General features: G+C 38.7%; 1 protein-coding gene across 3 annotated transcripts in view; it reads left to right on the top strand.

Annotated features, from left to right (window-relative positions):
- Positions 1-1,149: 1,149 nt before the first annotated feature.
- The window catches only part of LOC126248554 (WD and tetratricopeptide repeats protein 1-like), a 208,142-nt gene continuing 194,966 nt past the window's right edge, over positions 1,150-14,325 (top strand). For all 3 annotated transcript variants that reach the window (XM_049949637.1, XM_049949635.1, XM_049949636.1), the window contains exons 1-2: positions 1,150-1,420; positions 9,144-9,288. In XM_049949637.1, the coding sequence (XP_049805594.1) occupies positions 9,226-9,288 (63 nt within the window). In that variant the 5' untranslated portion in view covers positions 1,150-1,420; positions 9,144-9,225. The remainder of the gene's footprint in view (positions 1,421-9,143; positions 9,289-14,325) is intronic.

The raw sequence follows: 14,325 nt of genomic DNA, 5'->3' as shown, positions 1-14,325 counted from the left end.
TCTGGGCAAGAGTAAGTGATTTTAAATATTTATGTATATTGTTCTTATTCCTAGTATTGGTACTGTGTACTAAGCAGTTAGGTGGAAAAAGAGATGTATTATTTACAACAAACTTCATTAAGTAATAAATATACTGAGAAGCTGTGGTTAATATGTCCAATTCTTTGAATAGGTTTCGAGATGGTGTTCTTGGATTTACACTACTCATTACTCTTATTATAAGCTTCTGTACTCGAAACTTTTTCTCTCTGTTTGTGGAGTTATCCCAAAATATGATACCATATGACATAATGGAGTGAAAATAAGCAAAATGTGCCAGTATTTATATCTCCTATGTCTGACATCATTCACATTGCAAACTCAGACTTGTTTAGGCGCTTTAGCAGTTTGTTAGTATGTTGCTCCCAACTGAATTTATTATCAAGTTGTAATCCCAAGAATTTAACACTCTCAAATTCTCCTATTTCCATGTCATCATATTTTATATACACACCAGAAGGAAATATCTTGGAAGTTCTGAACTGCATATAGTAGGTCTTTTCAAAGTTTAACGACAGTGAATTGGCTATGAACCACTTATCAATGTCAGTAAAAATTTGATTAGCTGCCCTTTCTGAATTTATACTTGATTTACTATTTATTGCAATGTTTGTATCATCTGCAAATAAGACAAACTTGGCATCTGGTAATGTAACAGATGACAGGTCATTAATATACACAGGAAACAGTAGTGGACCTAGTATGGAACCTTGGGGAACACCACATGTAATTTCTTCACAGTCAGATGATGACTAATTGCCTACTGCTGAAGTGTTACGTAATGACACCCTCTGTTTTCTATTAGTAAGATATGAGTGAAACCACTTCGCAGCACTACCAGTGACGCCATAATATTTTAATTTACTTAATAACTAGCGGAATTAATGTAATCACGGTGTCTGGAAGGATTTAGATGCTAAATGATGGGATAAATCTCCTGCGTTAATATTGTGTCACATGTGCATGTTATTTACAAAGTACCATGATGAGAAAATCCTTACAATACATTACACTCTTTCTCGAGAGCATTATTGTGAATTGTTCTAAACAGGGATAAGTGTTGGTGATTCGATCAGAAAGATCGAATTGAATCGTCGTGCTGGAAACTTCTGGCAGCAACTGGAGAGTCTTTGCCATAATGCCGAAGACTGTTTGTCAATGTCAGTGCAATGTTTTGTAACTGCCACATAAGTGGTAATATTGTTAAGCGCCGCTGTGCTGAAAAAGTAACTTTTGTTGAATATTGTCTTGCTATCCAATATGGTAGTGGTAATGTTTTTCCGCGCTCTTAGGCAGTGAATGTAAACTTACAAGCGTCATTGTAGTGCTGCTGACTGAAAGACATTACTTTCTCTGAAGTGGATAAGTATCAAAAGTGCGGGTAAGTGCGTCTAGATATTAGCGTACATATTTTTTAACAGTGCTATAGTGAATGTGCCCTGCCATTTAAACGTCGGAAATAATATGACCCTTTGTTTACTTGTGGGCGTTAGAAGCATTTAATGTAACTACAACCTGGGGCTGCAGAAGTCAGAAAAAGCACCTTCGCTCGTGAGTGTTGTGGTAAACGACCCTGATGTAGTGAATCGAAACTTGATGTTACGTTGACCAATATTCTTTTCGTAATTGTCAGTCGGATTCGTCTCGTTAAGTACATGGACAGTGCAGCTAAGTCCTACTTTCTGACTATAGCAAATTTGATTACTGTTTGTCGTTGCACCAGAAACAGGATAGAGAAGAGCAGACTGAAATTTAAAAAAAATCTGCCCTTCATGTGTGATTATGGTGTAGGGTGTTATTTGAAATTGCATAGCGAGCGTGTATGTAATAATGTACACTATAACTTAGAATTTTTATATGAAGGCTTGACATCCCTTAATGCCAGATCCTGACAGTAGGCCAATGTTCTCCTGACGGTATTTCGAACCAACTTGAACCGAGGCATAATGCTGTACATTATTTGGAAATGTATATTGTGTCTAAAGCAACCTGTGTGTGTGTGTGTGTGTGTGTGTGTGTGTGTGTGTGTGTGTGTGTGTGTGTGTTTGTTTTTCCACAGATCATTTACGGTCACATATTGCAGTCCTGTGAAAAATTGCATTAATCTCCCCTAAATCTTCTTCGACCCATTTGTTTGTTCCGTCTGGTAAGTGTCTTACATTTATGATCAGTACAGGAGAGTTACTTTAGACCTGTATTTACTAGGCAACCTCCATGAACGAATCCCACTTCCTCAGTACTCTTCTGATATTGTATTTTTACATAATATCAGGTTTTTGCCTATTTCTGCATGTGATATTACCTTTGTTTGTTTAACGTGTCAGTATGTGTACCAAATACTGATCATCTGCAGCTCTCAGTTATATCATTGTGATAATTTGCTCTTGTCTGTCCATTGTGAATGACAAAGAATTCTGTTTGATAAGAATTTCTCAGTCAGAAATATGGTGTACCAGAGGAATATTTGACACTAGCCATTGGCTTTACCAGTGACATAAATTAGATTAGTACTTTTTCCATAGATCATGAATACTACACTTCGTAATGATGTGGAACATGTCAGGTTAATAAAAGGTGTCTATACATGATATTACATTAAACAAAATATTACGTGACACTCAATATTTTTTTTTTGGGGGGGGGCGGGGGGGGGTTGGGAAATTACCTACTTACCATATCCAAAAATTCATCTAATGAGTAGGAGTTGCCATTAAGAAATTCTTTTAATTTCCTTTTAAATGCTATATGGCTATCTGTCAGACTTTTGATGCTATTAGGTAAGTGACCAAAGACTTTTGTGGCAGCATAATTTACTCCCTTCTGAGCCAAAGTTATATTTAACCTTGAGTAGTGAAGATCATCCTTTCTCCTAGTGTTGTAGCCATGTACACTGCTATTACTTTTGAATTCGTTCGGATTGTTAATAACAAATTTCATAAGTGAATATATATATTGTGAGGCTACAGTGAAGATTTCTAGCTCTTTAAATAAGTGTCTGCAGGATGATCTTGGATGAGCTCCAGCAATTATTCTGACTTCACACTTTTGTGCAATGAACACTCTTTTACTCAATGATGAGTTACCCCAGAATATGATGCCATACAAAAGCAGAGAATGAAAATAGGCGTGGTAAGCTAATTTACTCAGATGTATATCGCCAAAATTTGCAATGACCCTAATAGCATAAGTAGCTGAACTCAAACGTTTCAGCAGATCTTCAGTGTGTTTATTCCAGTTCAACCCCTCATCAATGCATACACCTAGAAATTTTGAATATTCTACCTTAGCTACCGATTTCTGATCGAAATCTATATTTATTAATGGTGTCATTCCATTTACTGTGTGGAACTGTATATACTGTGATTTGTCAAAGTTTAATGAGATCCCATTTGCAGAGAACCACTTCATGATTTTCTGTAAAACATCATTTACAATTTCACCAGTTAATTCTTGTCTGTTGGGTCAGCGGATAGTATGTGTACCAAATACTGATCATCTGCAGCTCTCAGTTATATCATTGTGATAATTTGCTCTTGTCTGTCCATTGTGAATGACAAAGAATTCTGTTTGATAAGAATTTCTCAGTCAGAAAGATGGTGTACCAGAGGAATATTTGACACTAGCCATTGGCTTTACCAGTGACATACATATACTTGTATCATCGGCAAAAAGTACCAGATTTGCATCTTCATGAATATAGAATGGCAAGTCATTAATATATATTAAGAACAGCAGAGGACCCAAGATCGACCCTGCAGCACCCCATTCTTGATTGTTCTCCAATTTGAGAAATCGCCAGTTGTTTTTGCATATCGCGTGAACTGTTTATTTCAACTTTCTGCCCTCTTCCAGTTGGGTATAATTTAAACCATTTGGGCACTGTCCCACTCATACCACAGTATTTGAGCTTATCTAGAAGTATTCTGTGATTTACACAATAAAAACCTTTGATAGATCACAAAAAATCCCAACGGGTGACTTCCGGTTACTCAGAGCATTTAATATTTCATTAGTGAAAGCATATATATCATTTTCTGTTGAAAAACCCTTCTGGAAACCAAGCTGACATTTTGTCAAAACTTTATTCTTACAAAGGTGTGAAGGTACTCTACAATACATTACTTTTTCAAGAATTTTGGATAAGGCAGTCAGAAGAGAGATTGGCAGTAGTTTTTGAGATCAGACATATCCCCTTTTTTATGCAATGGTTTAGCAATGGCATATTTCAGTCTATCTGGGAAAATACCCTGCTTCATAGCTCTATTACATATGTGGCTAAGAATCCCACTTATTTCTTGGGAACAAGCTTTTATTATCCTGCTGGAAATGCCATCAATTCCATGTGAGTTTTTATTCTTGAGAGAGTTTATTATTTTCCTAATTTCAGAAGGAGAGGTGGGTGGAATTTCAATTGTATCAAATGGTGTAGGTAAGGCCTCTTCCATTAACTGCCTTGCTTCTTCTAATGAACATTTAGATCATATTTTCTCTACAACATTTAAAAAATGATTATTCAAAATGTTTTCAACTTCCAGATTGTTGTTTATCAAGTTTCCATTCGCTTTGATGGTGATGCCATCATCCTGTACTCTTGGTTGCCCTGTCTCCCTTGTAATAATATTCCAAATTGTTTTGGTTTTGTTATCGGAGGTATTAATCTCATACATGATGCACATGCTTCTGGACTTTTTAATAACCTTTCTTAATGTAGCACAATAGTTTTTATAATATTTGGCTGTTTCTGGGTCTTTACTCTTTCTTGTTGTTATAGTTCCCTTTTGTGGTTACAAGATATTTTTATTCCTTTAGTAAGCCAAGGTTTTTTGCATGGTTTCTTATAATTTGATTTAACTACTTTCTTGGGGAAACAGTTCTCAAATTCTCTTACATGTGTATCATGAAATAAGTTGTATTTTAAATTAGCATCGGATTCCTTGTACACCTCATCCCAGTCTAACTGTTGAAGATGTTCTCTGAAATTTCTAATTGTTGAGTCATTTATTGAACGCACAACTTTGGAGGATAGTTTTGAATTACTGAATGGAGCTATGTCATATACTGTAAATAGCTGAGCAGCATGATCAGAAAGGCCATTCTCAACAGGACAAGAATTTATGTTTTTAAACTTATCTTGGTCTATAAAAGTGTTATCTATCAATGTGATGCTGTCCTTTAGTACCCGAGTAGGAAAATTAATGACAGATGTCAAATTGAAAGAACCGAGCAAGACTTCCAGGTCATTCTTCCTATTACACTCTTTCAGTGAATCAACAGTGAAGTCCCCACAAATAATAATTTGCTTTCCCCTATCTGACAGATAGCATACCAAGGCATCCAAGTTTTCCAGGAATAAATGAAAGTTTCCTGAAACGGATCTATATACTGTTACAATTATAAAAGAGCCCTCCTTCAGTTTAAGTTGACAGGCACATGCTTCTATATGTTGCTCTAGACAAAACTTTTTTGTATCTAAGCTTTCTACACAGTGATAACTTTTGACATATATGGCAACTCCTCCTCCCACCTTATTCTCTCTACTCATATGTGCAGCTAGTTTATAACCACTGATACTTACCTTTTCCATATCAGACACAATGTTACGCTCAGACAGGCATAGTATATCTATTACATTATCAGATTCAATGTCATCTAAACAAACCAGGAACTCATCTACTTTATTCTTCAATCCCGGAATATTTTGGTGAAAAATGGTAGCTAACATTATTTTTTACTTTACTTTTGTGAAAATTTACTTTTTTCTTTAGTCCACCAATATTTTGGTTAAGTATAGTAACGTTATTATTTACTTTCCTGTTGTGAGAATTTTCTGTGTTTCGGACCTCTTTAGCACCTGCCTGCCTGAACTTCACATTGGACACTGATATTAGTCTAAAAAAGAGGTACATCCATGAGTAATAGTGTCCCCCCTTATGGATTTCGCTAACAATCCTGCCAGTTTACCCTTCCCTTTCCTATTGATATGTAGGCCATGCCTTGTGAAATCCCCCCAATCAATAGCCTCGACAGTAACCAATCCAATGTCTGACAGAGTGGCTGCCCTACACAACTGATCCAACTCCATATTTACCATCCTGACAGAGCGGTTCAACTGGGGCTGATCATGCCGCACGAAAGCAGGTACCAGCCTAACATTGTATGGGTTATTGCCGAGGCTATTTTCACCAGGTCACACTCAATACTGTAGCCCTGATCCATATCAATACTGTTTCCCACTCCACCCACTATCATCACATGATCCTGCTTTGTGAATCCCTTGCACAAGGAACCTATATCCTCTACCACCTGGCTAAGACTTGCACTTGGCTTGAAAAAGTTTGTGACCTGGTACCTGTCACCTAATTTTTCCTGCAAAATCTGGCCCACACCTCTTCCATGGCTGCTACTCAGCAACAGAACTTTCCTCTTACTTTCTACTTTTTTTGAAATGGTTTGTTTCCTAGTGAGATTCTGTTGCATCTTAACTACATCTACTTCTACTGGAGACTCTTCCTTACTTAACTGTGGTAGCAAGGCAAATCTATTGGTTGTGCCAATTGGGAAACTGTCAGACACTGTCCTGTTTCTGTGGCCCCTGGTCCCAGCTACCACTTCCCACCGCTGTTTGCCCTCCCATCCCCTTAAACTCTTCAGTTCCTCCCTCGCCCTGTCCAAATCAACCTGAAGGGCTCTAATTTTCTCCTCCTGTTTAGCTATAATCCTCCTGTTCAGCTATAATCCTATCTCTTGAGCAAACCCTGCAAAAGAATGGAAGAGTCTCGTTTGCTTCCCCAATTCCCACACCGCTACAATTTCCCCAATGAAATCACCTGTCACAACAGCTGCACAAAACCCCTGAACTAACTTTCCTACTGCAGCTCACACACTTAGTATCCATGGTAGTTTGGAAATTAGTTAAGAGATTTACTAAGTGATAACGATAATATATTAAATACAGATGCAAAAGGACACCAAATATGTTTTGGAAAGTAATATGTAAGTAAGCTATTACCAAATGCACTTTAATTTGTCGTATAACACTAAATATGCTTGATCAAAAATTAGACCTAAACAGCCAAATGTAACCAAAACGAACTTTTTGCGATAAGTGGAAGAATACATAAATAAAAGAAAAACCTGTAATGGCAAGCTTGAAGAGCACACTAATGAATGTATTTAATTAGTTAATCTATACCAAATGCACTTAAGATTGTGGTATAACGCTAAGTATGCACACTCGGAACGTAAGGCAAAGCCACGAAATATGAACAAAACGAACTTTTCGTGATTACTGGAACAATACGCAAATAAAATAAAAATTTTTAATGGTGAGCTTGAAAAGCACCCTAATGAACGTATTTAATCAGTTAAACTACAGTGGTATAACGCTAAATATGCACACTCGAAAAATTAGGCCTAAGCAGCAGTAAGTAAACAAATGAACTTTTCCCCGATTACTAGAACACTATGCAAATAAGAGAAAAACTTTTAATTACAACCTAAATTACTTATCTTTCACGAGAGCTCTGTCTCTGTACGTGCGGCCTTGTGCAGGACTCAGGAAACATGCAACAAACGTCTTAAACAATGTGGTGACCGTAATGTGATGTAAGTGGCAATTTTTTTCAAATTGACTAAGCTACATATGTCTGTCAGCACAACAAGGTTTACTTGGTATCACACTTGTTGGCTTCGCCAACTCAAGACCAGACTATCATGTTCCAACCTAACATAAACCTGAGGATAAGCTACAAATCAGTCTGTCACCACAACCAGGTTTTATAGCTTTCACATTTGTTGGCTTCACCAACTCACTCTTAGACTGTCACCTCTTTATTTAACCTGGACTATGGGCTAAGCTGCGGATCATGTCACCACAATCACATTTTTTGCTTCCACATTTGTTGATGTATTCAACTAACAATCAAACTATGAAAATACACAGTAGCCGTGAACATAATGTCACTGGGCAAAGCCGATGACTAGTATCGAGTATTCCTCTTGAGTGGCTGAACCTATCAAACCTAGATGTTGTCCTTGGCCTATAATGCAATGATATGCAGTGACACATTGATATGTAGTCTAGGTTAGACTGAAAGTTGACTGTGAGTTGGTGAAGCTACTGAATGTGATACCATGAAAATACAGTAACTGCTGTTGTGGAGTGTATTTTACACATATTAAAATTTTATGCACTTTTAAAACATTGTGCCTCAGAACTGGTGAGTGATATTGGTATGTTAAATATATCCCACATGATCTTAAACTTTCAGCAGACTGAAACAGGTGGTATTGGTATGAATGTTTCACTGCTTCAATGTGTAATTACTTGCTATAGACCAATATGACAAACTAATTACAACACTGCTGGTTTGCATAGGGGAGTGATATAAGTGGCAACAGGATTCTAAAAATTGATGTAAATTTACTGTGTAATTTTGCATGTAATTACTGTTTATGATTTTTCTGTAAAGAAATGTTCGATTTGCGAAATTGCAGATGGTAACAAGAGTGTGAAGCATGAAGTGAATTGGTGGAAGGTCTGTAGTGTGACTGGATTACCGTTTCATTAATAATCACTGCACAGTGGGAAACTGCTCTGTGGGGATAAGTAATATTTGTCAAAACCTAGGTTTAAGTTTCCTGTGATATCCTTCAATCAATTGAGCCAAGTACTGGCATGGTTACTTAGAGAAGGCTACAGCTGATTACCTTCCCCATCTTTTTTCTGTTCATATTTGTACAATAATGACATCAGTGGGATACTAACCCCTTAGCTTCCTTTCTTTCACTCCGACAATCTGCTTCACAGTGAGATTTGTCATTTCGAGCTTAGCAGATATCATCAGCATTACAAGAGAGCTGCCTGATGTGTTGAAGATTGTTCTGGAAAGTGTTAGAGGTCTCAATCACTGATTATATGAGTGTACTTTTAAATATGTTATTATTTCTGCTCATAAGTAACTGGTTTAATATTGCATGTGTGACTTACAGAGAAGACTGTTTCCTGCTGTCATCTGAACTTCCATGTCTTGCCAGTAGTGTATATAGTTGTCTTGTTTTAATTAATACTGCATACAAATTTAGAAATATTTCCTTGCTTGTAGGAGCTACACCATGGACATCTGTAAAGGAACATTATAACTCAACGGTAGTAGTTGTCACGTGACGCAGTTTGAGAATAAAGCAATGAAGAGGAATTCGGTCAGTGGGCGTAACATTGCCCAGTTTGTTCGCCAGAGGGAAATCAGAGTGAGCCATTTTTAAAATTTAAATTTCACTTCGTTATTTTAAAAATATTTTTAGTTTACTACTTACCAAGATACGGGCTTAAACTGTGACAGTTGATCCATACAGTCTTAAATGAAATACTCTGTTATTAAGAACACTTCATGAAAACTATTTAGATGAGCTTGTAAATTTTATTCATAAGGACTATGCCAACCAGAGTTAATGTGTTATGGTGTTACATCATTGAGAGACTTAAAGACTACTATTAAGTAGTAAGAGAGAGTTCAAATTTTTTCAAACATTTGTCAGATATATTTAACGTAATGCCAACTCTGTAGTGGTACACATAACAAAAGAAGAGAAACACTTACGTAAATTGCGATGCAAATTTTTCTATGTACAAGGTGGTTACTGTTTTTTGAAGGAATTCAAGTAGAGTTTGAAAACTCTCACATTAAAAATGGTGAAATTTTACTAATTTCAAGAAAGTAGTGTGTGTGTGTGTGTGTGTGTGTGTGTGTGTGTGTGTGTGTGTGTGTGTGTGTGTGTGTGTGTGTGTTTGTGGGGGGGGGGGGGTATACCAAACTTGCAGATGTGGGAAAATGCCATTCAGTATACAATGGAATCTCATTAATGCGGTTTTTTAGAGACCACAGATTATTTTGAATGCCAAATACAGGAAAAAGTGCTGCCTGAAAATAGCTAATTTGGCAATGATTTAAGTTTTTTTGTGAGTGAAAATGTGGAAGTAAGGGTACAATAATTGGGGATTTGGAGTGGACCTAGTATGCACTCTCTAAATGCCACATTTCCTGGCATGCTATCTCAGTAAATTATAATTCAAAATTCACCATTTGAAGAACATATTTGGAATATCACAGCTGGTAATTGAATAGGGGTTGTTATTTCAACAAACTATCAGTATACCGTACATCTTAGCATAACTGCACTATAATACAATAAGGCACAGTATGTAGTCCTGTCTTCTAGAGGTTCGAAAAAACATCAATAGTCGACTGTTTCTTTTGGCCCAATTTTAATACTGTGTTATCCTTCTTAGTTGATTTGTTCCTCACTCCTTGTCAACTTCAAAAATTAGCACTAAATGCTTAACTGTGCCCATTGCTTCAATAGCTTTTGATATTTTAGTAACTGACAAAGGTTCTGGTTCATCTTTGTCTACACTTTCTTCTTGTTTCTATTCCATTTGTTCCTGCAAAACTTCGTCATTTGTTAGGGACTTACAGATGGCACCGTCTTTATCACATTCAGCATATGCGTTGAGACTAAGGTAATCAGTGTTTTTCTCTTGCACATTATTTGCTGACATTGTTCAGCTGCAGTTCCTTTGTTTCCTGGCATGACGTCTTTCGAAAGTATCCGAGAAAAGCCAGCCTTCTTGAAGCGGTTTGAGCTTTTGCTTTCTTGCACGGAATCCCAGGCACTTACTACAGAATGCAAACCCAAGATGGTTGACTTTCTGATAGTGTGAAGGCAGGCAAGCTTCTTCTGTACAAGAATCTTCCTGTTTCAGGCATTTTATAACATTGCCTTGGTTGAGTGGCTGAAGGTGACCTGGTGCAGTTGGGAGGAAAAGCATTCCATTCATATTACATAGATAAGACATCTCGTGTCTCGTGGGAATGTGTCACACACTGGTCAATAAACATATTGATTTTACTATTTCTAACACCCAACCTTGCATCCAAGGAACACAAGAATTGTTCAAATATATATGTTTTCACCCATTCTTTCGCATTAGATGTGTATATACATGGAAATGCTGGCACATTTTTAAAGCATTGTGGTCTCCATGCCTTTACAATTATTAGTGGCACCAACTTTTCTGTTCCACTGTCATTTCAAAGTAAGAAGACAGTAAGTCTCTCTTTACTAAACTCCCACCATATCATTTCTCCCCTCTGAACACACAGAGTTTTATCAGGCAGAAGGAGAATAAAATAAACCCATTTCACCTGCATTAAAAACATCATTTGAACTGTACTGTTCTATGATTTGTGGGGGAGTATTTTTCCATGGCTGAATACAGTCAATGTTTACACTTCCAGCCTTGCCTCAAACACTTTTCTACAACAAATTATGTTGGTTCTTGAATTCTCCAATCCAAACATTGAGTGCTTTGAATCTGCGAGTCCCTCCTTTTGTGCCAAAAAACTTGCATTAGCTTGAACCACAGTACCACCAGCTGAAATTTTTGAAGCTCAAGCTTGTTTTATCCACTTCAGTGGTATGTTCTTTTTTTCTTTATTTTCAGTTCTGGAAACTGCCCGCTGTGCACTCATTTTTATTTGCCATTTCCTCCTCCCAAAAATACTGCCTTCAATTTGTTTCCATTTGATCACAAATTGTATTTAGTGTTGATGCAGGAATGTTCAGTTTTTGAGCAATATTAACATTATTCATATGTAAATTTTTGTCCACTTTGTGAATAATTTTCTGCTTTTCTTTGTTTGTTAACTGTCTCACTGCCCTTTGGCCCATGATGTACTGGTACATCATTCTACACAAATTAAATCATGGACTGAAAGTGTCAGAGGCTAAACATGAACGAAGAACACCAACAACTAAGTTATACACTAATAAATATTTGGTTTATTGTTTGACCACTACAACTCAACCCGTGAGGCCCCGATTCACACCCCGCAATGGAGCCCAGAACCTATGTATTTTGATGGCATAACCCCTCAACTGTGGCAGCAGGTGACCCAAGAGCATAACCTGCCTCTTCATGTATGCCAGCAACATTATTCTCCAGTGGCATTATAGTGGTTTTTTATCTTGCTGAGCTACGACATCTTTTAAGCACTTCCCCTGCCTTCTGCATTGGTTTCCTTCACTGTGGATGTTGGTCCTTCGTGGATACTGTGAATATCATAAGAATCAAGCTACCTACGACAGGGTGTTGGGAGAAGTTTTCACGTATGTTCTGAACACTGTATATAGTGAACATGGGCCTCTTAATACACCTTGAAGGCTGTGGCTGTTTGGATAAGGACATTTAAGGATATTGCCATCTGCAATGTTTACCTTCATCCTGTTAGTGAAGTGTCTTAGGATTTTTTTTTTTCACATTTCCCCCCCCCCCTCCCCCTCCTCATCGCTGCCCCCCCCCCCCCAACCCCTCCCCCAAACTTTGCTTATATTGAGAGATTTCAACACGTATAACCTTTTGTGGGGTGGAACCAGGATGTCTGGTAAAGACCTCAAATACTTGATCTTTGCTTCTTGAATACTGGTTTCCATGGAACTTTGTCGGCCATTGTCCTTTCCATATGCAGCCCTTGTTTTCTCCCATCCATGTACTGGAGAGCCCACAATGATCTGTGTGGTATCGACCACTTCCCAATCTCCCTCTCTCTCCCTCAGCGTCAGTCCCTGGACGACTGCCCAGATAGACTCTCAGCAGTGCTGACTGGGGAGCTTTTGCCTCTGCTGTGTTGCACTGGGCTCCCCACAGCATCGAGATATCGATGAGGCTGTTCACATTAGAACCACAGCCTTTCTTTTGGCTGCTGATTTAGCAATTCCCTGTTTCTTGGGCCTGCCCCAGTGGAATATATTACCTTGGTGGTAATAGGAAATCGCAGAGGCCATTAGATATCATAGGCAGGCTATCCAGTGCCATAAGCGGCACCCATCGATGGAGCATTTCATTGCCTTTAAACAACTTCATGCCTAGGTTCATCACCTAATAAAAAGCAGAAACAAGAATTCTGGGAAGGTATGTTTCAACCACTGGTCCTTGTACCTCTCCTTCACAGGTTTGGACTAAGATCAGACGTCTCTGCAGACACCAGACATCTGTAGATGTACCTGGTTTTACCATGGATGGCAATGTCCACACTAACCCAGACACTGTCACTGAATATTTTGCTCTATATCATGCTCGACCCTCAGTGTCTGAGAATTATCAACCTGCCTTTCGTGTTCTAAAACAGCGGGTGGAGCGAAAGCAATTATCTTTTACTATACACCACCTGGAGCCGTATAATGCTCCATTCAGCAAGTGGGAATTCGTCAGTGTCCTAGCCCGCTGCCCTGTGATACAGCCCCAGGGACAGACCACATCCACATCAACAACCAAATGATCAAGCACCTACCAGTGGATTCTCAGCATCATATCCCTGCCATCTTTAATTGCATCTGGAATGAGGGCAAGTTCCCATCACCATGTCGAGAAAGCATAAAGTGCTGAAACCAGGTAAGTGCCCTCTATAGATGGAAAGTTATTGCCTGAGAGGTGTCACCAGTGTTCTCTGTAAGTTGCTTGAATGCATGATGAGCTGGCGGCTGTGTTGGCTCCTTGAGTCTTGGGGTCTTTTGCCCTTGTCCCAGGTGGTTTTCGCTAAGGCCATTTCACTACTGATAATCTGGTTTACATGGAGTCTGCCATCCAAACAGCTTTTGCCTGATGTCAACACCTTATAGCCATCTCCTTCGACCTGCAAAAGACTTATGAAAGCACGTGGCGACACCTTGCTAATTTACATGAGTGGGGTCTCTGGGGCCCACTTTGAATTTTTATCCAGAACTTCCTGTACACCATATATTCCGGATTCGAGTTGGTGCTTCCCACAGTGCCCTTCGTATCCAAGAGAATGGGGTTCTGCAGGGCTCTGTACTGTGTGTCACACTCTTTCCAGTAGCCATCAATGGTCTAGCAGCAGCTGTGGGATCCTCAGTATTACCCTCCTTGTATGCTGACAACTTCAACCACTAATATTGCTCTCTAGTGTCGATGTCGCTGAACATCGACTGCAAGGTGCCATCCGTACGAAAGGTGCAGGCATGGGGGTCTTCACCCCGGTTTTGAGCTGCCAAGACTCGTGTCGTGTACTTCTGTCGGCGTTGTACCATTCATCCACACCCAGAACTTGACCTCGATGGCCAGCTACTCAGTGTAGTGTAGACTTGTCACTTTTTAAGACTGGTCTTTGATTCTTGGTTGACGTGGATTCCCCAGATTTCCCAGCTTTAGCGAAAGTGCTGGTTGCACCTAAATACAGTTTGCTGTGTGAGTAACACCAGCTTGGGTGC

The sequence above is a fragment of the Schistocerca nitens genome, chromosome 3 (assembly GCF_023898315.1).
Source record: "Schistocerca nitens isolate TAMUIC-IGC-003100 chromosome 3, iqSchNite1.1, whole genome shotgun sequence".
Taxonomy (NCBI): domain Eukaryota; kingdom Metazoa; phylum Arthropoda; class Insecta; order Orthoptera; family Acrididae; genus Schistocerca; species Schistocerca nitens.
The sequence above is the reverse complement of the archived record's forward strand: the minus strand, read 5'-3'. Positions and strand labels throughout refer to the sequence as shown.